Raw genomic sequence first — 24,918 nt, forward strand, 5'->3', positions numbered from 1 at the left:
CGTAAAGTGTCACAAAATCGGTTGCTCTGTTTTGGTCGGTGGCTGCTGACTGACCGACTAGTGCCAACGGGCGATAACTACATCAAAACTAGAGTAGATGTCTAGTCAGCGAACTTGTTCAGTGGACAGGTCAATATCCTCAGTAGTAGCTCCGCTTCGATCGAATACAGATTTTCTGAGAGGGAGCAAAAACGCTTCGAATTGGCTCTTGTGTAATCACGGTTTGATTAATCTCAATGTAAGTGTGAGTGCCCTGAATGTACCTCGGCACAGTTGGAAAACCAGAACATTCAGAGACTCTTGACATATAAAAGCTTAACTGTACAATATGCGTTTTGAAAATCTAGTGGAGAGTCGAATATCAGACTTCATTAGCTGAACTACGCATCTAATTTTGACCAAAATGGAACTGCACTTACCTCGTAGCCACATAGAATATCAAGGGTACTCTTCTGAGTTGAATCTTGAATGCTCGTGTGGAAAACTTGAAAGCAACTTTCAACGAAGCTAAGAGTCTGTAGATTTTAATTGAAATTCGTTGTTGAGTCGTACGTATGAGTACTGCCATCCGGTGCTTAAATACTGCTGCTAAATCAGTGCTAGACAAGAGTTCATTATACAGAATGGTCAGAAACAGTCGGAGAACTTTGTGGTGGTGTTTTAGAGTAAGTTATACTGGGAAAGATTTGTGAAGAAAAAAATTTGATACGTTGTGGCGTTTCCGAGTTAATTAGCATCTAAGTTAGCCAATCAGGCCTTTGCGTGCGCTGGCTCAAGGGGCATCTCAAATACAATTAGTGTCAGTTGCTCTCATAGCGTGGATGATAGCACACGAGACTACTCAGTCTTTGGATTGATTTCGATCCTTACTACGGTCTCATGTACAATTTTTGTTTCGTTCTCTCGGTCGGTTTTAGGAAACCCAAACGAAGACCACTTTTAGCGCCACCGTTCCTGGTGTTCCTCTTGGATTTGCGCGTCAAAGGCCTGACTGGCTAACGTCTATACTAATTAACTCGGAAACGACGCAAGGTATCGAATTTTTTTCTTGGCAATTATTTTTCAGCACAGCCTGCCCTGAAACACCTTTACAAGCTTCTCAGGCCGTTTTTGATCACCCTTACATTTTGGTGATCTGTGACTCTAAGACAACTGTGCTACGCAGCCACTGTGCACTTACAGCTCCACTTTTGTTAGTACCCCCACATAATGGCTCCTGCATGATAGCACAGCTTCTCTTCAATTACTGTTTGTCTACCCTGGTAAATTATGAAGATCAGACCCTCTCTTACATCTAACAAGTATTTTACAATACATTTATTACGAGAAGGGTGTTGTAAGTTACATCTAACAAGGCCGTATTTTGGATCTATAGACCATTAAGCTGATTCTGTGATGAAGGTGATACTAGAGGAAATGTTCTCATATTTAACTCCAAATCAGCGTTTTACAGCAATTTGCGCATTGAAAGACTCTAAGACAGAACTGAAGGTGTATTACTTAGTTGAAAACGGTGTTACTCTGTAGTTCATGCTTTAGTGAATCAGATGTGGTTAAAAAACTGTTAAAATTATCAAGTTCTTCAGCAAGTTGAGATTCGAGTCCATGGAATTTACACTAAATTATTTGACATAAGATTTGTTATGAATATCATACGATAAGATATACAAATCTTTTTCTCACTATGTTAACTTACAGACCTTCAAAGTGCTCGGTTTTCGTCGAAGTGGTGCTCTCAGATACGTTTGTTTTTGGATAGGGTCTGCCTTTAGATAAACACAATTTTGTTTTTAACTCAAACATTTTAACTGTAGTTGCAGCATCTTCAGTGGGTTTTTATTTCTCATCATTTTACGATATTGTGTGGTTTTTCTGATGTGTTGTAATACTACAGTGACTGTTTTGTTCCACAGTTTGTAATCTGCAACCACCTACAAGTTTTCTTTTTCCTCATTTTCATCACTGTTAAGCCACTGTCACTGTTTCACTTGTAAGTAGGCTGTTTAGGTTTTTATATTGGTAACGCCACACAGCGCTCTCTACGAAAAATCACTGCCTGTGCTGTGCGCAGTCTGTGTCTAGTTTGCATTGTTGTCTGACATTGTAGTGTTGGGCAGCGGCAGCTGGATGAGAACAGCGCAGAGCGTTGCGCAGTTGGAGGTGAGCCGCCAGCAGTGGTGGATGTGGGGAGAGAGATGGCGAAGTTTTGAAATTTGTAAGAATGGATGTCATGAACTGCTATATATATATTATGACTAATAAGGTGAATATATTGTTTGTTCATTATTAAAATCTTTCATCTGCTAACTATCCCTATCAGTAGTTAGTGCCTTCCGTAGTTTGAATCTTTTATTTAGCTGGCAGTAGCGGCGCTCGCTGTATTGCAGTAGTTCGAGTAACCAAGATTTTTGTGAGGTAAGTGATTTGTGAAACGTATAGGTTAATGTTAGTCAGAGCCATTCTTTTGTAGGAATTCTTGAAAGTCAGATTGCGTTGCGCTAAAAAATACTGTATGTCAATTTAAGCACAGTCTTGTATAATTTTTCAAAGGGGACGTTTCATACACTGTTTACCAGCTGTAAAAAAAAAAAGAGAAAAAAAAAACAAGGCGGGCAGTGCTTCTAAAGTCTATAATAATTTTACAATTGTCACTACTGCATGTTGATATTTGTTCCATCGTGTCTGCAGGTGCCTTCCCACCCCTTTTTCTCCAGAATAATATCCCGACAGGTACCACAAAGTTAGTTGATTACTTCTGGGAACTTAGTCGTTTAACCAAGCCTTTTTCAAACATCAGTCAGCATATGATACCAATTGACAGGCTCTCCTTGTGTGTTACCTTTCTTGTTAGTCTGGAGTTATCCAAAGTTTTTGTGCTAACAAAGTTCTGAACCTTGAAACAACTGTGAATTTAGGTTTATTCCTCTTCGCAATGTTTATCATACTGATCATATCCTCTAGCAAGTAAAAAGTAAACATTTTTCCTAGCCTATTTCGATTTTACGAAGGCAAGCCTCATTAGGCAAGAACGAATGCCTAGACTCTTGGAACTGCCAAGTCTGCAGATTCTATTTTCAGCCAGGAATTGAGCTAGTTTTACTAGAGATCAGAACACTTCGGTAAAGTCATAAAAATACCCGGGAGAAACACTTTTTAGGATCGTGAAATGGAACGATAATATAGACTCAGCTGAGAGTAAATCAGGTGGTACACTTCGATTTGTTGTCAGAACACTACGGAAATACAACCAGTTTACAGGGGGAGGTTGCTTACAAATAACTTGTGCCACTCATCCTAGAATATTTTTCAAGTATTTGGACCTTTACCAAATACGACTTACCGGGGGTATTTAGCGTATACAGGAAAGGGCAAGGCGGGTCACAGGTTTGTTTGACGCATGGGGGAGTGTCACAGAGGTTTTAAAGAACCGAAATAGCAGTGTCTTGAAGAAAAAGTTGATTATTCCGAGAACCAGTACTTACGAAGGTTCAAGAATCGGCTTTAAACGGTAACACTAGGAATATGTTATAATCTCTACATATCGCTCCAAGAGGAATCGTGAGGACAAGATTAGATTAATTGGAGCAAACACAGAGGTATTTTAATAGTCATTGTTCCCGCTCCATGCATGAATGGAACGGGAAAAACGCCTCATAACTGTCACAATCGGACGTAACCTTCGCCATGCACTTTACAGTAGTATGTAGAGCATGGAATGTAGATGTAAATCTTGTGGATGAAACTTTAACTACGGACTTGGTTTGACACTTCACTGACACATTGTCTGTTTTTATGATACACCGGTAAAGTCTACTGAAAATCAGCCACCGGTAGACTTTTTCCATGTTACACCGGAGGCTCGTGACAATCTAACAGTGAACGTAGTCCACGACAGACAGCGCCAGCTGCTACGCTGGTAGAGATACGTACCCTGGCCACCAGCGTGTAGACCTCGAGCTCTGCGAAGCGCCTGCCGATGCACATCCTGGGGCCGAAGCCGAAGGGCATCGAGGCGAAGGGATGCGCGTCCTGCGCCTCCGACCGGCCGTCCGGGCCCTTCAGCCAGCGCTCGGGGCGGAACTGGTCCGCCTGGGGGAAGTACTGCTCCGACAGCGACAACCGCGCGTGGCCCATCATCAGGTCCACCTGTCGGCATACGAGCACAGCGCAGTACAATCTCAGAGGCGCTGCCGTATCGCGGTACTCGTTACCGGACCATTCCCCGGGATGGCCGACATTGCCTTTGTGCAAATCGTCTCCTTTCAGAGTATCCTGATGAAAAAATGCAAATACACTACTGGCCATTATAATTGCCACACCAAGATGAAATGCAGATTGTAAACGGGTATTCATTGGACAAATATATTATACTAGAACTGACATGTGATTACATTTTCACGCAATTTCGGTGCATAGATCCTGAGAAATCAGTACCCAGAACAACCACCTCTGGCCGTAATAACGGCCTTCATACGCCTGGGCATTGAGTCAAACAGAGCTTGGATGGCGTGTACAGGTACTGTTGCCCATGCAGCTTCAATACGACACCACAGTTTATCAAGAGTAGTGACTGGTGACTGGTGACGAGACAGTTGCTCGGCTACCACTGCCAGACATTTTCAGTTGGTGAGAGATCTGGAGAATGTGCTGGCCAGGGCAGCAGTCGAACATTTTCTGTATCCAGAAAGGCCCGTACAGGACCTGCAACATGCGGTAGTGCATTATCCTGCTGAAATGTAGGGTTTCGCAGGGATCGAATGAAGGGTAGAGCCACGGGTCGTAACACATCTGAAATGTAACGTCTACTGTTCAAAGTGCCGTCAATGCGAACAAGAGGTGACCGAGACGCGTAACCAATGGCACCTCATACCATCACGCCGGGTGATACGCCAGTATGGCGATGACGAATACACGCTTCCAATGTGCGTTCACCGCGATGTCGGCAAACACGGAAGCAACCATCACGATGCTGTAAACATAACCTGGATTCATCCGAAAAAGTGACGTTTTGCCTTTCGTGCACCTAGGTTCGTCGTTGAGTACACCATCGCAGGCGCTCATGCTGTGATGCAGCGTCAACGGTAACCGCAGCCATGGTCTCCGAGCTGATAGTCCATGCTGCTGCAAACGTCGTCGAACTGTTCGTGCGGATGGTTGTTGACTTGCAAACGTCCCGATCTCTTGACTCAGGGACCGAGACGTGGCTCCACGATCCGTTACAGTCATGGGGATAAGGTGCCTGTCATCTCGACTGCTAGTGATATGAGGCCGTTGAGATCGAGCACGGCGTTCCGTATTACCCTCCTCAACCCACCGATTCCATATTCTGATAACAGTCATTAGATATCGACCAACGAGAGCAACAATGTTGCGATACGATAAACCGCAATTGCAATAGGCTACAATCCGACCTTTATCAAAAGTCGGAAACGTGATGGTACACATTTCTCCTCCTTACACGAGGCATCACAACAACGTTTCACCAGGCATTTCGGGCAACTGCTGTTTGTGTATGAGAAATCGGTTGGTAACTTTCCTCATGGCAGCGCGTTGTAGATGTCGCCACCGGCGCCAACCTTGTGTGAATGCTCTGAAAAGCTAATCATTTGCATATCATAGCATCTTCTTTCTGGTGGTAAAATTTCGCGTCTGTAGCATGTCACCTCCGTGGTGTAGCAATTTTAATGGCCAGTAGTGTAATACCAGTTTTAGCAATCATGTCTAATGATCTGCACTCAATAGACTGAAAATTTACACAGTTCACATCAATACACAAAGAAAGGAAATAAAAGTAATTCACTGAATTATGCACTCACATCATTAATACTTATTTTTAGTAAGATTTTGAACATATACTGTGTTCCTACAGTACAAAATACAGTCTAAGGTTACAAACTGTTCCTCATTTAAATATTGACGGAAAATGCAAAATTGTGAACTTTGGCGGCCGATGGGTGAATGCGTAACGCTAAAGCACCGTTTCACCGTTTATCTGGTAAGTATAGGGACATGTAGAGACCAGGACATAAAGTCTTTGCGAATATTATTCCGTGTACTCAGATGGATGCAACGGCCTTTCCTCAGTGGATACACCGGTTCCTGTGAGATCACCGAAGTTAAGCGCTGTCGGTCGTGGTTGGCACTTCGATGGGTGACCATCCGTGTCGCCATGCGATGTTGCCAGTTTTCGGGGTGCACTCAGCCGCGTGATGCCAACTGAGGGGCTACTCGACCGAATAGAAGCGGCTTCGGTCAAGAATACCATCATAATGACCGGGAGAGCGGTGTGCTGACCCCACGCTCCTCCTATCCACATCCTGCACTGAGGATGACACGGCGCTCGGATGGTCCCGATTGGCCACGTGTGGCCGAAGACGGAGTGAACGCATGCATGTACTCAGATGGATAGTCACTATGGCTCGAAGACAGGTGGGTGAACAATATACGCGGATGTCAGCATTTAAACTTAAAGAAGCCGGTTGGAGTAATCGGCGAATCTCTCGACATTTGAATACGAGCAATGCCATGATCTGACGCTGTTGGCAGAAATGAGTGAACCATGGCCCAACACAGCGTTAAGAAGGAAGCGGTCAATCTAAATTGCTACAGTCTGGATCTGCGCGGCCGCTACGGTCGCAGGTTCGAATCCTGCTTCGGGCATGGATGTGCGTCATGTGCTTAGGTTAGTTAGGCTTAAGTAGTTCTAAGTTCTAAGGAACTGATGACCTCCGATGTTAAGTCCCATAGTGGTCAGAGCCATTTGAAACATTTTTTTTATCTACAGCGACAACAAAACGTGAAGAGTGATCAATCGTCAGAGAGACACTCAGAGTCCTGGATTCATGATTATCATCGATTCGGCGTGTAACTGGTGCTTTAGTGACCGCAGCGGCTCCTAGGAAGACGGCTGAGCCCACGGCTCCCCTTGTGGGAATCACCATTGACCTCTGTACACCATCAAACACCTTTGCACTGTTCTCGATCACATGCGACATAGAATGTCATTGAATGGAGTAGAATTGTCTTCAGTGATGAATCCACTTCGAAATGAGGACCGATAACCAGCGAAAACGCGTCTGGAAAGCCCCCGGGCGGCAGTGGGATTCGAGCTTGACTGTCACCCGCCATACAATCCAAGGACTGAGGATCTAGGGTGCCCATTCATTTCATACTAGGACCCCTTTAGTTTTCATATGCAGCATGGCACTCCAACTAGCTCGGGATTCGGTGTCAAGACGACGATTGCTTGCGTAAGGGCCAAAATTAGAACAGTGTGTTGTAAAGTTGATTAACTTGTGAAGCTCTTTTTCTTTAAGAAATCATCCAATTTTTCTGAAGCTCTAATCATTTGTTTATCTCTACAGTACATCAAATCTATCGATTTTCGTCGTATTTGAGTAATTCCTTCGTGGTGCGTATTTTTTTTTATTTTGTCCTAGACTGAAACATTACTGATCGTATTTTCACCTACATTGAGGAACTCTTCAAAATATTCCCTCCATCTATCCAAGACATCAACAGGATTCACCAGCAGTTTTCCTGACCTGTCCAAAATACTTGTTATTTCCTAGTATTTTGGACGGGTCAGGAAAATTGGTGGTGAGTCCTGTTGATGCCTTGGGCAGATGAAGGGAATATTTTGAATAGTTGATCAATGTAGGTGACAATACGCTCGGTAATGTTTCAGATTTCGATGTACAATGGGATAGGAATGATGATGGAAATAGGATAACATTTGAAGAAGTGGAGAGAATGGTCAATAGATTGCAGTGCAATAAAGTGGCTGGGGTGGATGAAATTAAGTCGGAACTCATCAAATACAGTGGAATGTCAGGCTCTTAAATGGCTACACAGGATAATTGAAGTGGCCTGGGAGTTGGGACAGGTTCCATCAGACTGGGCAAAAGCAGTAATCACACCAATCTTTAAACATGGAAACAGAAAAGATTGTAACAACTACAGAGGTATCTCTTTAATCGGCGTTGTGGGTAAAATCTTCTCAGGTATTGTTGAAAGGAAAGTGTGAGTATTAGTTGAGGACAAATTGGATGAAAATCAGTGTGGGTTTAGGCCTCTTAGAGGTTGTCAGGACCAGATCTTTAGCTTACGGCAAATAATGGGGAAGTGTTATGAGTGGAACAGGGAATTGTATCTATGCTTTATAGAGCTAGAAAAGGCATATGACCGGGTTCCTAGGGGGAAGTTATTGTGTGTTCTACGAGATTATGGAATACCAGGCAAACTTTTGCATGCAATTAAAGGTCTTTACATCGATAGTCAGGCAGCAGTTAGAGTTGACGATAAATTGAGTTCATGGTTCAGAGTAGTTTCAGGGGAAAGTCAAGTCTGCAACCTGCCTCCACTGTTGTTCATATTATTTATGGATCATATGTTGAAAACAATAGACTGGCTGGGTGAAATTAAGATATGTGAACACAAAATAAGCAGTCTTCCATATGCGGATGACTTAGTTGTGATGGCAGATTCGATTGAAAGTTTGCAAAGTAATATTTCAGAGCTAGATCAGAAATGTGAGGTCTATGGTATGAAGATTAGCATCTCCAAAACGAAAGTAATGTTAGTGGGAAAGAGATGTAAACGGATTGAGTGCCAAATAGGAGGAACAAAGTTAGAACAGGTGGACGGATTCAAGTACTTAGGATGCATATTCTCACAGGATGGCAACATAGTGAAAGAACTGGAAGCGAGGTGTAGCAAAGCTAATGCAGTGAGCGCTCAGCTACGATCTACTCTCTTCTGCAAGAAGGAAGTCAGTACCAAGACTAAGTTATCTGTGCAACGTTCAATTTTTCGACCAACTTTGTTGCATATGAGCGAAAGCTGGGTGGATTCAGGTTACCTTATCAATAAGGTTGAGGTTACGGATATAAAAGTAGCTAGGTTGATTGCAGGTACTAGTAGATGGGAACAATGGCAGGAGGGTGTCCACAATGAGGAAATAAAAAAAAAACTCGGAATGAACTCTATAGGGCTAAAATTTAAGAGCGAACAGGCGATGGGGTGGTCATGTTAGGCGATGGTGGGGTCATGTTACACGCATGGAAGAAGTAAGGTTACCCAAGAGACTCATGGGTTCAGCAGTAGAGGGTAGGAGGAGTCGGGGCAGACCAAGGAGAAGGTACCTGGATTCGGTCAAGAGTGATTTTGAAGTAATAGGTTTAACATCAGAAGCGGCACCAATGTAAGCACTGAATAGGGGATCATGGAGGAATTTTATAAGGGGGACTATGCTCCAGACTGAACGCTGAAAGGCATAATCAGTCTTAAATGATGATGATGATGATGAGACTGTAGCTTGAAGAAAGCGATCCAATGGCAAATAACCAGAGTGGATTAGGGCAACACATGTCTTTATTCACACAAATTAATGAGTACTACCGAAAGGAGATCTCAAGTTGATTCCATTAGTGTAGATTTCCAGAAGTAGTTTGACACTCTTCCTCTCTGGCGGCCTTTAATCAAATTGCGGACCTATTAATATCGTCCGGCGTCGCGAATGGATACGTGATTTCCTTTTAGAAACGACACAGTTCGTTCTGATTGATATTAGGTCGTCTAGTGATAAACGATATTTGGGGTTCTTCAGTGGAGCATTACCGGCCATCTGCTGTTAATAGTCTACATAAACGGTTTAGGAGAAATTCTCTGCAGGCCTTTTACTTTGTCTGTGGATGATGCCATTGGTTATCGACTTGAAAAGTCATCAGACGATCAAAACGAATTTCCAAGTGACTTAGAGAAGATAGCTGCATGGTGTAAAAAGTAGCTATTGCTCCTAAATAATAAAATAAAGTCTTCGTTTCTACGTGAGTAACATACTAAAATAATTCCGCCAAATTTCAGTAACACGATATATACTACAGTTTTAAAGGTCGTAGATTCAAATAAATATCTAGGGATTACCATTACGAACAACTTACTTCGTTTCCATCACAAAAAAGACGATGTGGGGAAGGCGTTTTATTGGCTGATCACTTACAAGATGCACCAAATCCTTTAAGTACATTGCCTATATTTCAATTGTTTGTCCTATGCCAGAATGTTTCTGTGCGGTTCAAAATGGTTATATTGGCTCTGAGCACTATGAGACTTAACATCTGAGGTTACCAGTCCCCTAGAACTTAGAACTACTGAATACTAACTAACCTAAGGACATCACACACATCTATGCCCGAGGCAGGATTCGAACCTGCGACGTAGCGGCCGCGCGGTTCCAGACTGAAGTGCCTAGAACCGCTCGGCCACACCGGCAGGCTGTTGCTGTGCGGTTTAGGATACTTACGAGATAGGAGTAATGGAGAACGTAGGAAAAGTTCAATAAAGGATAGCACGTTTTGTATTAATTTTAAATAGGGTAGAGAGTTGGGACGGTCGGCGGAATGGGAATTGGGATGCAAATGCTTAAAAATCTCGGAGGACCTCACAACTGCGACGGTCTCTGGAATGGGGCTGGCTCTCGTTGTCTAGCTCGGGGATGATCTACTACCATTCCTATTAAAGTGCATGAAGGAAATACTCTTGTGGCTGCTGACCGACGAGTACAAATGTTAAACAGAGTGCACTCTAAGAAGCAGAAGTGGAATGCCGAATCGAAGGCGTGTATTAACTTTCTTAAAATGGACAAGCTTTTATTCATAACTGAATAAGGTTGCCTGGTGGTATCTTCCCAACAGTTAGGTGCCATTTTATGTATCAGTTTGGCCGCCAAAAGCTACAAATTTTAACTGAAGTTGTTGAATGCTGAAGAACATCGACTGAAATTTAGCAAATTGATCAAATATCTAAAACACGGCCTAATCCCAAGGGTTTAAAGTTCACTTGACATTAGTGCGAATTAGTGTCGAATGACACAAAATATTCAAAGGCTAGACTGGTTTCAACACAGTTAAAGTGCAGTGGCACTGCTTCAGAATCAGTCACCTAAATGTGGTGAAAATAAGAGTACAACCTGATCGTGTCAGAAATTAAGTCCCGTTGACATCCCAAAACACAGTTCAGAATCCGTAAAAATAAAGAGCCCCACAGTAGCGTTTCGGCGGCTAGGTGTGGCGGCACTCGAATGGAAACAGACTCCCACAGCTACGATTTTTGCAGCAAAGTGCCGTTTGCTTACAAAAACAGTCACCAAAAGACACAACACGTGAAAAACACAAGTCACTACTGTGTTCCACACTGAAAATATCGTAAGTCCGGATCCTATGTTCCCTTTGCACTCACGCGCAGAAACTGTCACCAAAGTGTCGCGTCGAGCAATACACGTCCGGCGTCGGCAAAGGCGCACAGAACTCTGACCTGGAGCTTTATGTCAGCTCCGCTTAAATACTTTCGGTGTGAAATTCCCAAAGCTACGTCACGTGACTGCTTTCCATTGACCACCATTTCTTTGTATAATATTTTACAAAGAAGAGCAATCTTAATTCTGTTTGTACCATTACATGCACACTCAAATTTTCATCAAAAGTCATACATTACACAAATTTGTAGCAGCAATATTTAGCTGAGAATTAATGTTTTAATGCTTTACAATTCTCTTTGTAGAGTGTGAAAAGAGTGTTGTATATTTGTGCCACTAAATAACATTACAGTTCTCAATAACACACCACATTCCATATGAATTTGAAGCGCTCTTTCTGATTCACTAATCAGGATTTATGTATATACATAGGTTAAACAAATTTGGGCAAAAGTATGCAAAAATTATTCATAAACAAAGACAACATATCATAATAATAACAAATATCATACGCTAACCGTGTTGAAGTGTGTATAGCGACACACGTTGTCATACACTGCCTTGCTATTTGTGTACCTGCCTTGTATTATTTGTTTCAATTGATTATTGGCAAAAAATGAATAAAATTGGCGTTTTACGAATCAAATACTAATGTTGCAAATTATACAAGTATGTCAGTTGTTGAGTGTAGGTGAGAATTTTAAAATGAGCACTCGCTGTACTCTGTACGTGCACTGGTTCAAAAGTTTTAAATTATTTAGTAACTTGCACTTTGGAGATTTGTTTCTTTAATATCTTTTGATGTAAAATTCGTATGAATCTTGTCAGTGTCTTGGCTGATTCGTCTCAACATCTCTTTAATTGCCGTACTGTACTTTGCCGTACTAATTTACATTTGCGTGTAATCGACAAAAACATGGATAAAGCGTGGTGTTAAAGCCGTGTGCTGGAATGGAGTGAACGCTCATGACGTCACGTAACAGTCACCGCTGAGACTGACACGTCCACGGGGAGCGATCTGCCGCTGACCACTCGCTCGCCGACGTCTCCCCAGCCGGCCTCAACGGCCGTGTTACAGTGATACGCGAACTGGAGTGGCAATCAGAAACACAGGCGTTTTTCATTGCCGCTCGCATGGAAACATTTATGTATTCATTTCACCATGTGCTGATGGAATGGTACAGAACTAGTATAGAAGTGTTTCCATGAGCCCTGTGCCAAAGAGGTGTTACTGCAAAGCAGGCTTGTATATGTAAATCTTTTCCAGACCGTAAAAGATCGAATACTTGAGCCGATTGAAGATTGTGTTGTTGGATAAATGTTTCACGGCTTTCATTCCTCGTCAGATTTGAATATGCAGGATTCCAACGACTTCCTCCGTCGTCACTGACATTATTTAACAGTAATACTACACTGAAGAGAAAGAAAAACGTGGTAGATCTGCCTAATGTCGTGTAGGGCCCCGCGAGCACGCAGAAGTGCTGCAATACGACGTGGCGTGGACTCGACTAATGTCTGAAGTAGTGCTCGAGGGAAATGACACCATGAATCCTGCAGGGCTGCCCATAAATCCGCAAGAGTACGAGTGGATGGAGATCTCTTTTTGAACAGCTCTTTGCAAAGTATCTGAGATATGCTCAATAATGCTTCATAATGGGGAGTTTGGTGGCCAGCAGACGTGTTTAAACTCAGACGAGTGTTCCTGGAAGCACTATGTAGCAATTACCGACGTGTGGGGTATCGCATTGTTCTGCTGGAATTGCCCAAGTACGTCGGAACGCACAGTGGACATGAATGGATGCAGGTAATCACACAGGATGCTTACGTACGTGCCACCTGTCAGAGCCGTATCAGGCGTCCCATATCGCTCCACCTGCACACACCCTACACCATTCCACAGCCTCCACCAGCTTGAACATTCCCCTGCTGATATACAGAGTCCATGGACTCATGAGGTTGTCTCCATACCCGTACACGTTCATTCTCTCGATATAATTTGAAACGGTACTCGTTTGACCAGGCTACATGTTTACAGTCATAAACAGTCCAATGATGGTGTTGACGGACCCAGGAGAAGCGTAAAGCAGTCATCAAGGGTACACCAGTGGACCTTCGTCTCCGAAAACCGGTATCGATGATGTTTCGTTGAATGGTTTGCACGCTGACACTTGTTGATGGCCCAGCATTGAAATCTGCAGCAGTTATCGGAGGGGTTGCAGTTCTGTAGCGTTGAACGAGTCTCTTCAGTCGTCGTTGGTACCGTTCTTGCAGGATCTTTTTCCGGCCTCAGCGATGTCGAAGATTTAAAGTTTTACTGAATTCTTGATATTCACGGGAAAACTCACGAAACGGTCGTTCGGGAAAATCCCCAGTTCATAGTTACCTCGGAGATGCGGTGTCCCATCTCTCGTGCGCCGACTATAACACCATGTTTAAACTGATTAAAATCTCGGTAACCTACCATTGTAGCAGCAGTAACCCCTTCTGACGACTGCGACAGACACTTGATCTCTTAGATAGGCGTTACCGACCGCCACGCCGTATCCTGCCTGTTTACACATCTCCTGTATTTGAATCCGCCTGCCTTTACCAGTTTCTTTGGCACTTCATTGTAGTAGTCTCTGTGGTACTTTCACATGAAGTAGTTAGGTGAATTATGTCATAGCGACGTCAAGAAGAGACGTAATTTCCAGATGTTACCATAGGTTATTTCAATGTATATGATGTAGGAAACTTACGACCTATTCAGTTTCCTCCGATGGTTTATATCTCAGCAGACTTTTGTACAGTTTGTCGTGACCGGGTATCATGGACAGCTGATGAATGGCGGCACATGAATTCCGGTTTTTCGCTACATTTGGATGGTTACTCTGAAAATCACACCTAAATTCCTGGCAGAGGGTGACCCCGGGTGACCATCGTTGGTGAGAATGACGATCACCTGGAGACATATTCCATTCTTCCTATGTTTTGCAGCTGCAAGGCGATGTTACTTCTAGCGTCATGGTGTGAGGCACCATCGTGTTTGACTTCACAGCACAGCAGGTAGTGATTAAGAGGAATCTGGTGCCACTACGGTACATCACGTACATCCAGCATCACCATATGTTAGCTCTTACGTGACTGTATCACGGGGTCAGTTTGCTACAAGACATATGGTACATGTCACCATGGCCGGCCGCGGTGCCGGTGCGGTTATAGGCGCTGCAGTCCGGAACCGCGGGACTGCTGCGGTCGCAGGTTCGAATCCTGCCTCGGGCTTGGAAGTGTGTGAGGTCCTTAGGTTAGTCAGGTTTAAATAGTTCTAAATCTAGGGGACTGCTGACCTCAGATGTTAAGTCCCATAGTGCTTAGAGCCATTTTGAACATCTCCTGTCATCCTGTTAATTATTCTTGTCAGTGTTTTCTGTGTATTCCTTTCTTCACCAATTCTGTGGAGAACCTCCTCATTCCTTATCGTATCAGTCCAACTAATGTTGAACAATCTTCTATAGCACCACATCTCACATCTTCTTTTCCGGTTTCCCGCAGTCCCTGTCTCACTACCATACAACGCTGTGCTCCAAATGAACATACTCTGAAATTCCTTCCTCAAATTTAGGCCTATGTTTGACAGTAGTAGACTTCTGTTGACCAGGAATGTCCTTTTTGCCAGTGCTAGTCTGCTTTTTATGTCCCCCTTGCGTCATCCGTCACACATTATCTTTCTGCCTTGCTAGCAGACTTCACCTTCGTATACTTTGTGATCACCAAATATGATGCTAAGTTTCTAGTTGTTCTAATTTCAGGTACTCCTCTTTTCTCTCGTCTTTCTTCGATTTACTGTCGATCCATAACCTGTACAGATCCTGTAACTTTTCTTCACTTTTACTGAGGGTAACAATGTCATAAGTGAATCTTAACACATATCCTTTCGCCGGCCGCTGGTGGCTGAGCGGTTCTAGGCACTTCAGTCTGGAACCGCGCTACCGGGACGGTCGCAAGTTCGAATCCTGCTTCGGGCATGGATGTGTGTGATGTCCTTAGGTTAGTTAGGTTTAAGTAGTTCTAAGTTCTAGGGGACTGATGACCTGAGATGTTAAGTACCATAGCGTTCAGAGACATTTAAACCACATATCTTTTCGCCTTTTTGAGCCTTTGTTTTATTTCCGTCATTCCTTCTTCGACGTACAGATTAAACAGTAGGGGTGAAAGACTACATCCTTGTCTTATACCCTTTTTAACCCGTGCACTTCGTTCTTGGTCGTATACTCTTATTACTCCTCCTTTGCTCTTGTACATATCCTGTATTACCCGTGTCTCACTATAGCTTACCCCTATTTTTCTCCGAATTTCGAACATCTTGTACCATTTTACATTGTCGAATGCTTTTTCCAGGTTGACAAGTCCTATGAACGTTTGATTTTTCTTCAGTCTTGCTTTCCTTATCAACCGCACCTCCAGGACTGTTTCTCTGGTGCCTTTACCTTTCCTAAAGCCGAAGTGATTGTCATCTAAGAGACGGTCAATTATCTTTTCCATTTTTCTGAATATTATTCTTCTCAGCAATATGGATGAATTACCGGTTAAGCTCAGTGAGCGATAATTCTCCCTGTTATCGGCTGTTGTTAATTTAGGAATTTTATGGATGACGTTTTTTCTGAAAATCTTATGGTACATCGCCAGTCTCATACGTTCTACGCACCAAAGTGAATAATCGTTTTGTTTACACTTCCTCTGATGATTTTAGAAATCATCGCAGTACAGCTGCATAACGAATCAGTACTTGAATAGTATTCACCAGCGGTTGAAAACGTGTGATCTATTTACTGAAACATTTTCCTAACTTCAGTATCTTATTATCAAGTTATGTAAGACAGCAAAAGTCATTAGTTGGATTACGTACATACTGACAACCATTAAAATCTTGTGAATCTCTTACATACTTTAATGTTGATATGCCTTCACGCTCTATCAAAAATATAAAGCTCATCAGCAAAAAGCATCGTCTAACATATAAAACACTGTGCTGAACATCTCTTGTTGACAGATAACTCTCTCACAAAGTATGGTTGTTTACTAAAGGCAACTATGCTTGATTACTAAACATTGTAATGGTTCAAATGGCTCTGAGCACTATGGGACTTACCGTCTATGGTCATCAGTCCCCTAGAACTTAGAACTACTTAAACCTAACTAACCTAAGGATATCACACTAAAGATTGTACTGCGACATAACTTACACTTCCCAGTCCCCAACAATGCTATCGTCTACAACGTCTTGAACATTTATATGTCAAGTCCTAGAAAATCCTAAAACCCAAAATTACACCTTTGTTGCAATGTCAGCATCCATACAGCATAATCAGCAGGAAATATTGACACTTAACGACCACTAAGTAGATCAAGTTGGTGGCTGCTTCTCAACGAGGACATCGCAAAAGTGTGCCCAGAAATATCCCTAGGACCGTTCTGTCTTTTTATTTAGCGGGTTGACGCATTCCTTTCTTAAAGCGCAAGACATTGCTGTTTCCTCTGCATTTGACAGCAACCACCCTTTTCCTTCAAAATTCAATATCTTCACGCTGTCTGTGATGCTTCCCAACAAATGCTGTTCTGTTTTTAGGTGCTTTGCTACCACCGATGAATCATTCTCTTTACGTTACGCTCTTTAAATCTTACTGTAAAGTTTCTTTCCGTTTGGCCCTTATACCTCGTCGTTCATAATCTCCCACTTTCTCCAACCAGTTCTCACCAGTACCAGTCATATTCTTCAGCCTTACTCCAGTATGTTGCCGCCCTGAAAGTAATTTTAACCAATTCGTTGCTGAATACTCTCGCCAGTATATGAGGTAATCCACAATATTTCTTCGGATTTATCCCACTTTTTTTATGCTTTCTATATGCTACCGCCGTATCAACCCTATCTATTAAATCAGTGTCAAAATCATTTCCTGCCGCTATTTGTCTATGCTTTTTCATTTCTTCGTTTTTGTTGATAGGGCATACCAGAGTGGTATGCTATATAACGTTTACGTAGGTGGCGTGATATTGGCCACAGCAAGCACTTTTCCTGAGAACGTGTACAGATGAGACTCTGGATTTCAAAGTTTATGTTGTTGTCAAGTACACAGTTGAGGTAGAGAGGGTCTTGGTTGTCGTGCGTTCTCAGAAGCAAGCGTGTGGAGGCCTACTTTCGGAATGCCGTTCCTGTAACCTGGAATTTATCAAACAAGGTAATATCGAGCCGCGTACGCTAGTTGCAGAAAGGGCGAGATCACGTTTTGGGACACTTTCAGTTTTGTGAATTTTCGTAATTTGCATTGATTGATTACGATGCGGTTGTCTCATTATCTCGTAAACGCATGAACTAAAGGAAAGAATACATCACTCTTTACCTCTTTTCATCTTCAAATAATGAATGTAATTTTTTTTTAAGACTGTACTGTACGTATGTTTGATGTTTCGCTAAAACTACACTCCTGGAAATTGAAATAAGAACACCGTGAATTCATTGTCCCAGGAAGGGGAAACTTTATTGACACATTCCTGGGGTCAGATACATCACATGATCACACTGACAGAACCACAGGCACATAGACACACGCAACAGAGCATGCACAATGTCGGCACTAGTACAGTGTATATCCACCTTTCGCAGCAATGGAGGCTGCTATTCTCCTAAGGAGACGATCGTAGAGATGCTGGATGTAGTCCTGTGGAACGGCTTGCCATGCCATTTCCACCTGGCGCCTCAGTTGGACCAGCGTTCGTGCTGGACGTGCAGACCGCGTGAGACGACGCTTCATCCAGTCCCAAACATGCTCAATGTGGGACAGATCCGGAGATTTTGCTGGCCAGGGTAGTTGACTTATACCTTCTAGAGCACGTTTGGTGGCACGGGATACATGCGGACGTGCATTGTCCTGTTGGAACAGAAAGTTCCCTTGCCGGTCTATGAATGGTAGAACGATGGGTTCGATGACGGTTTGGATGTACCGTGCACTATTCAGTGTCCCCTCGACGATCACCAGAGGTGTACGGCCAGTGTAGGAGATCGCTCCCCACACCATGATGCCGGGTGTTGGCCTGTGTGCCTCGGTCGTATGCAGTCCTGATTGTGGCGCTCACCTGCACGGCGCCAAACACGCATACGACCATCATTGGCACCAAGGCAGATGCGACTCTCATCGCCGAAGACGACACGTCTCCATTCGTCCCTCCATTCACGCCTGTCGCGACACCACTGGAGGCGGGCTGCACGATGTTGGGGCGTGAGCGGGAGACGGCCTAACGGTGTGCTGGACCGTAGCCCAGCTTCATGGAGACGGTTGCGAATGGTCCTCGCCGATACCCCAGGAGCAACAGTGTCCCTAATTTGCTGGGAAGTGGCGGTGCGGTCCCCTACGGCACTGCGTAGGATCCTACGGTCTTGGCGTGCATCCGTGCGTCGCTGCGGTCCGGCCCCAGGTCGACGGGCACGTGCACCTTCCGCCGACCACTGGCGACAACATCGATGTACTGTGGAGACCTCACGCCCCACGTGTTGAGCAATTCGGCGGTACGTCCACCCAGCCTCCCGCATGCCCACTATACGCCCTCGCTCCAAGTCCGTCAACTGCACATATGGTTCACGTCCACGCTGTGGCGGCATGCTACCAGTGTTAAAGACTGCGATGGAGCTCCGTATGCCACGGCAAACTGGCTGACACTGACGGCGGCGGTGCACAAATGCTGCGCAGCTAGCGCCATTCGACGGCCAACACCGCGGTTCCTGGTGTGTCCGCTGTGCCGTGCGTGTGATCATTGCTTGAACAGCCCTCTCGCAGTGTCCGGAGCAAGTATGGTGGGCCTGACACACCGGTGTCAATTTGTTCTTTTTTCCATTTCCAGGAGTGTATTAATCTGAAGAGCTTTGTGTTTCGTATTCACGTTACAGTAACAATGACCAGTAATGCAGTCTTGTTCAAACCTTTTTAATTTCGCTGATTAAAACAAAAACCTGAAGCGCAATTAGGTTTTTTAATTATTCAACATTAAGCCTCAGCATTCCGATTTCTATTCGAAAGTTTTTAAAGAAAAATATTTTGGGCTCTCATTACAGATCGCGAGATCCGACTACTAACTGCATATTAAGCTTGAGCAGTATCTTGTAGTGCACATCACAAGGTTATTTTAACGATGGCCGGCCGGAGTGGCCGTGCGGTTTTAGGCGCTTAGTCTGGAGCCGAGCGACCGCTGCGGTCGCAAGTTGGAGTCCTGCCTCGGGCATGGATCTGTGTGATGTCCTTAGATTAGTTCTAAGTTCTAGGCGACTGATGACCTCAGAAGTTAAGTCGCATAGTGCTCTTTTTAAACGATGGCAAATCAGCTTGATTTATATCAGACAACAGTTGAAAGGCATAGCTGTTCATCCTTTGTTGAAGACGTAAGTTAACGTGATTATTAGCTCAAGAACTGAATGGTGTGTTGTGAACTTTGGGAACAGTGGTTATCCATACAAGTTACTTTCACATTCTGAAGTTGTTTAGCGTAATGACTGTGTAATTGTTTTTCACTGGAAGTGTAAGCACTGTGATCACGTATAAAGTTTACTCAGCAGTATAGTTATTGCACGTGATAGGTTAGATGTGTTTGATTCATGAGGATTGCATGTAATGTTAGAAATAATGCACTTAGGTACTTTAAATACAAAAGCTTCATACGGACCGTAAGTAATAGTTTCATACATCAACAAGAGAGCATAAAGTTGTACTACGTACACAGTCAGATTAAAGTTTAAATATTTTACTAAGATGTCAAAGTATTAACTTTCATCCGAAGAATTGCAATTTGGTACGTACAAAGCCGAAACGTTACATCTGAGTGCCAGCATTAGAAAACTTACAAGAGAACCTCCGAACGTGGGTTTCCTGTATACTCGTAACCTCATCGTTCGTTATTCTTCTACTCTATCCTCAAATAAATTAAAAAATCCTTGTTGCTCATGCTCTACCGTGAAAACTATATTCTTATCTGTCTTGCCAATAAACATGCAACAGATACATGAAAGAGACTGCCGCCTACACTAAGCTTTTCCGTCCTCTGCTAGAGTACTGCGGTGAGGTATGGGACCCTTACCAGATAGGATTAACAGATTATACCGAAAAAGCCCAAACAACGGCAATTCTTTTTATATTACTGTGAAACAGCAAAGGGAGTGCCACAGATATGATAAGCGAGTTGGAGTGGTAATCACTAAAACAAAGGAGTTTTTTTGTTGCGACAAGAACTCCTCACGACATTTCATCCATCAACTTCCTCCTTTGAATGCAGAATATATTTCATTGACACCAACTACACACACAGGTTTGATTACCATACCGAAAGAAAAGAATCTGAGGTCATAGATTCTACATCTACATATATATATACTCTGCTAGCCAGCAACTATGTGTGGTGGATGGCACAATTCGCGCCAAAGTCATATTCTCCCCTCCCTCCCTCCACATCTGTTCCACTCGCGGATCGCCCGAGGGACAAACGACTGTCTGAAAGCCTCAGTACGAGCTCTAATTTCCCTATCTTTGAATGGTGATCATTGCGCGATTTGAAAGTTGGTGGTAATAATATATGTTCTCATCCTCGGCGAAGATCGGATTTCGGAATTTAGTGAGCAACCCCTTCAGTTTAGCGCTTCGTCTATTTGCAAGTGTGTCCCATTTCAAAATTTCTATGAGATTTGTAACGCCCTCGCTATGGCAAAATGTACCAGTCACGAATCTTGCCGCTCTTCTTCGGACCTTCTCAATCTCTTGAATCAGACCCAACTGATAACGGCACCATACAGACGAACAGTACTCTAAGACTGGACGAACTAACGTATTGTAAGCTATTTACATTGTTGAAGGACTCCATCGCTTCAGGATTCTACCAATAAACGGCAATCTAGTGTTCTCCTTTCCCGTTACTTATGTAATCTCATCATTACGTTCGAGATCATTTCGAATAGTTGCACCCATGTACTTGACGGATGTTACCGTCTCTAAAGACTGGGCATTTACTTTGTACTCGTACATTAATGGGGATTCACGCCTTGTTATACGCTGTAGGCTACACTTACTAATATTGAGAGATAACTGCCAGTCATTACAGCACGCATTTATTTTCTGCAAACCCTCATTGATTTGGTCACAAAATTCCTGTGAAACTACTTTCCTGTAGACAACAGCATAATCGGCAAAGAGTTTAATGCTGCTGTCAATACCATCAACCAGACAGTTTACATAAATCGTAAAAAGCAGCGGACCTATTACGCTGCCCTGGGGCACACCTGCAGTTACGCTTGTTTCTGTTGAAGTCACCCCATTCAGGACGACGTACTGCTCTCTGTCTGTTAGAAAACTTTCTATCCAACCGCATATGAGCGCACTTTTTAGAGCAAGCAACAGTGCGGAACTGAGTCGAACGCCTTTCGAAAGTCGAGAAATATGGCATCAACCTGGGAGCCGGTATCTAGAACCTGTTGTGTATCATGCACAAGAGGACCAGCTGTGTCTCGCATGACCGCTGTTTCCTAAAACAGTGCTGGTTTCTGCAGATGAGCTTCTCGGAGTCTAGAAAGGTCATTATGTCTTAACACAAAATATGTTCCATGATTATACAACAAATCTACGTCAGTGAAATTGGTCGGTAATTATGTTATTATGTTGTTGTTATGAAAAAGTTCATATTTCCCGCACACTGTGCGGGAGTGGAACGGTAGGGAAATAGTCTGAAACTGGTATTGTGAACCCTCTCCCAGCCACTAGACTCGCATTCGGGAGGACGACGGTTCAATCCCGCACCCGGCCATCCTGATTTAGGTTTTCCGTGATTTCCATAAATCGCTCCAGGCAAATGCCGGGATGATTCCTTTCAAACGGCACGGCTAACTTCCTTCCACGTCCTTCCCTAATCCGATGAGACCGATGACTAGCTGTCTGGTCTCCTTCCCCAAACAACCCAACCCAACCCAACCTCTCCGAGGCAATTACGTGCGAATTGCAGAGTTGTCATGTAGATGGTAATGTAGATTCTTAAGATCACTCGACAACTCTATTATTTGTTCCTCAGATCCTTGTTACATCTTATGCATATCGTCAACATGTATTGTGAACATTCGCAATTTCTGACTGTACTTAACATTTTTCTTTAAAAATGCTGTATCACAATCTTACAAGAAGAGGTCGACGATTTGCCCTGCTAATTTACAATCCACTGTTAAACCATTCTCTTGTACGTAAATCACACATTTTCGACAACTATCGCTGACATTCTCAGGAGTAGAACTTGCTTCAGTTTCTACAGACTGCTGCAACAAGTTTATTTTGGGAATATTTTGTTCAGTGAAGCGCTAACGCCTGATGTGGTTGAGATCTTTCCTACTTTTCTTTTAACAGACTTGAAGTGGAGGTATCACTCTATTAATTTTTGATTGATGCAACGGTATAGTTAAAACGCAGAACACAGTGGAATTCAAGTTCAGTATATATAGTTCATTCATCCCAAGCATCGAGAATCAGGACGACTTTTGCCTGTTGTCGATACTGGATACTGGCAAGGTATCGGCCCTGGGAATACTAATACTTTCGAGAACAATTTAATTATCAAGTTTTAACATAGGGAGACACAGACAGCCCCCCCCCCCCAGAAATATTTTATTTTCGTGTGGTATGATTACAAATTAACAATTTTTCGGATTTTCTTCCTGACTTGTACTGTGAAAAGTTGCTTATTGCCAAGTTTCCTATTCTAAGTCAATGGAAAGTATCCGGTAGGGTTTGAAAATTGGGTTTGTGAGTATCAAAATAACATAATTTTGATCTTTTCATTGAATTGACGTGGAACCTTACGTTTTTTACACCACCAAGGGACCATAAGCATTTGTATGTGACAAACATTCCAACTTTATACCTCTATTCGTTCCTGAGAAAAATGGGTCTTGACGGGCAGACAAACGGGTGGGCAGATAACATAATGATCCTATAAGAGCTCTATTACTACTAATAGAGATTTGGAACCCTAAAGAAGGAAAGTAATAAAAGGCCTATATTTATTTTACAAGAGAATCTCAATATGTTAGTTTAGTGTCTTGTTTTAGTCAACCTGACAACTTACTTAGCAGCTAAGAAAGGACGTAAGAAGAAATGAGAAAGAGCCAATCACCTGCAAAATAGAAGGTTTATTTGAACCTCTTCACCATGGTTTCGACGTTTCTAAAAACTTTTTCTTTGGAAGGGAACTGTGACAACTTAAACACGTAAACAGTGAAAATATGTTAATTGTACAAAAATATCTCGTTACGAACACAAAAAATTATTCGAATTTATTGGGTTACATGTTGTTGTGGGGATGCGTTAAAATATAGCCGAAAGGCGTCAGTAACATACGAAATTTCACCTCCATAATAATTGAGGCGTGAATAACATGTGGGTATCATTTATATTTATTCACCAATATAGCTGGTCCACTAGCGTCGCATACGCAACGGTTGGGCCAATGAAAACGTCCGGTAAGAGTTAGCATTAGTATGCGGAAGAAGAGTGTGTGATGGTGAGTGAAAATTACTATTCTAAACTTCTTTAAGATGTTAAAATTAAAATTGTGGGAGTAAAAAGTAGGTCATATTTAGCTGGGTACACATTTAACAAAATGGCAACAAGTAGTAAATTACCATCTAGAATAGGTCATTGTGTTTTACCTAAACAGTGAGGCAGTCTAACTAGAAAACAATAGCAAAAACGACCAGGGGTAGTGATACATTTATTCATTTTAATGCACGGGTATGTGGATCCCCATTAACGTTTTTCCCTCCGTGTAGTTTTGATAGTTGCTGAATTACTTTGGCGTAAGGCCCAGTAATCATTAAAATGACTAATGTAACACGAGGGCCAATGCATATCCGTTTTCTCAGTGCGCGGCTAACAAAAGCAGCCACTGCGTAAAGGATAGCAAAAGAAACCATGTCAGTTTTAAATCGTCTAACTTCCAGAAATACCTCGGGAAAATGAATGTGACTGTTGAGTGTGGACACTGCACTCTTCTGCTCAATGAGCAGTCACCTGTACGGGGCACCAGTCGGCACGCACTTACCCCTTTGGGTATGCGGTAGCCACTCAGCACCAGGTTGTCAACGACGCACCGCCGAACGTTGAATGGCGCGATGGGCTTCAACCTGGAACGCAAACAAGGCACTGTGTCACGGCAGTGCAAGACACAGCAAAGACTTGTGTAATTTCTGAGATGTGTGTGGCAGCATACCGATCATCAAAATTTCGTCCTTATGGGAGCTTACGTTCAGCGTGTTCATTACGAAAAAAGAAGCTCATTTTAGGAATAAAGAATGTTGCAAGCACATAATGGTTATTTGGTGTGTTTACCATTGCTAGAAGTTAAAGTACTGGGATCCGTAGACCTTATTAAGTCTGGATTTATGCAGACTAAAGCTGCAAATGAAAATTTGTACCAGAGCCAGGGATTCCAACCTGGGTCTCTTGCTAACAGCAACGCAACGCTGGCGCAGCATCTTTCCATAACTGCGTGGACCAATCTAGCGCATCTCACTCTCCAATCCAAATTCCCAGGCACACCGCAATTCACTTAGTAGAGGGTGGCCAAATGGAGATTGCAGACAGCGTAATAAGAGAACGTACACATGCAACTAA

General features: G+C 43.2%; 1 protein-coding gene across 1 annotated transcript in view; it reads right to left on the reverse strand.

The window, feature by feature from the left end:
- LOC126365968 (probable cytochrome P450 301a1, mitochondrial) overlaps positions 1-24,918 on the reverse strand; it is a 223,719-nt gene that overhangs the window by 23,051 nt on the left and 175,750 nt on the right. Inside the window, exons 10-11 of the mRNA XM_050008765.1 lie at positions 24,347-24,428; positions 3,931-4,146 (exon numbers count right to left, since the gene is read on the reverse strand). Of these exons, the coding sequence (XP_049864722.1) occupies positions 3,931-4,146; positions 24,347-24,428 (298 nt within the window). The remainder of the gene's footprint in view (positions 1-3,930; positions 4,147-24,346; positions 24,429-24,918) is intronic.

The sequence above is a fragment of the Schistocerca gregaria genome, chromosome 4 (genome assembly GCF_023897955.1).
Source record: "Schistocerca gregaria isolate iqSchGreg1 chromosome 4, iqSchGreg1.2, whole genome shotgun sequence".
Classification (NCBI taxonomy): domain Eukaryota; kingdom Metazoa; phylum Arthropoda; class Insecta; order Orthoptera; family Acrididae; genus Schistocerca; species Schistocerca gregaria.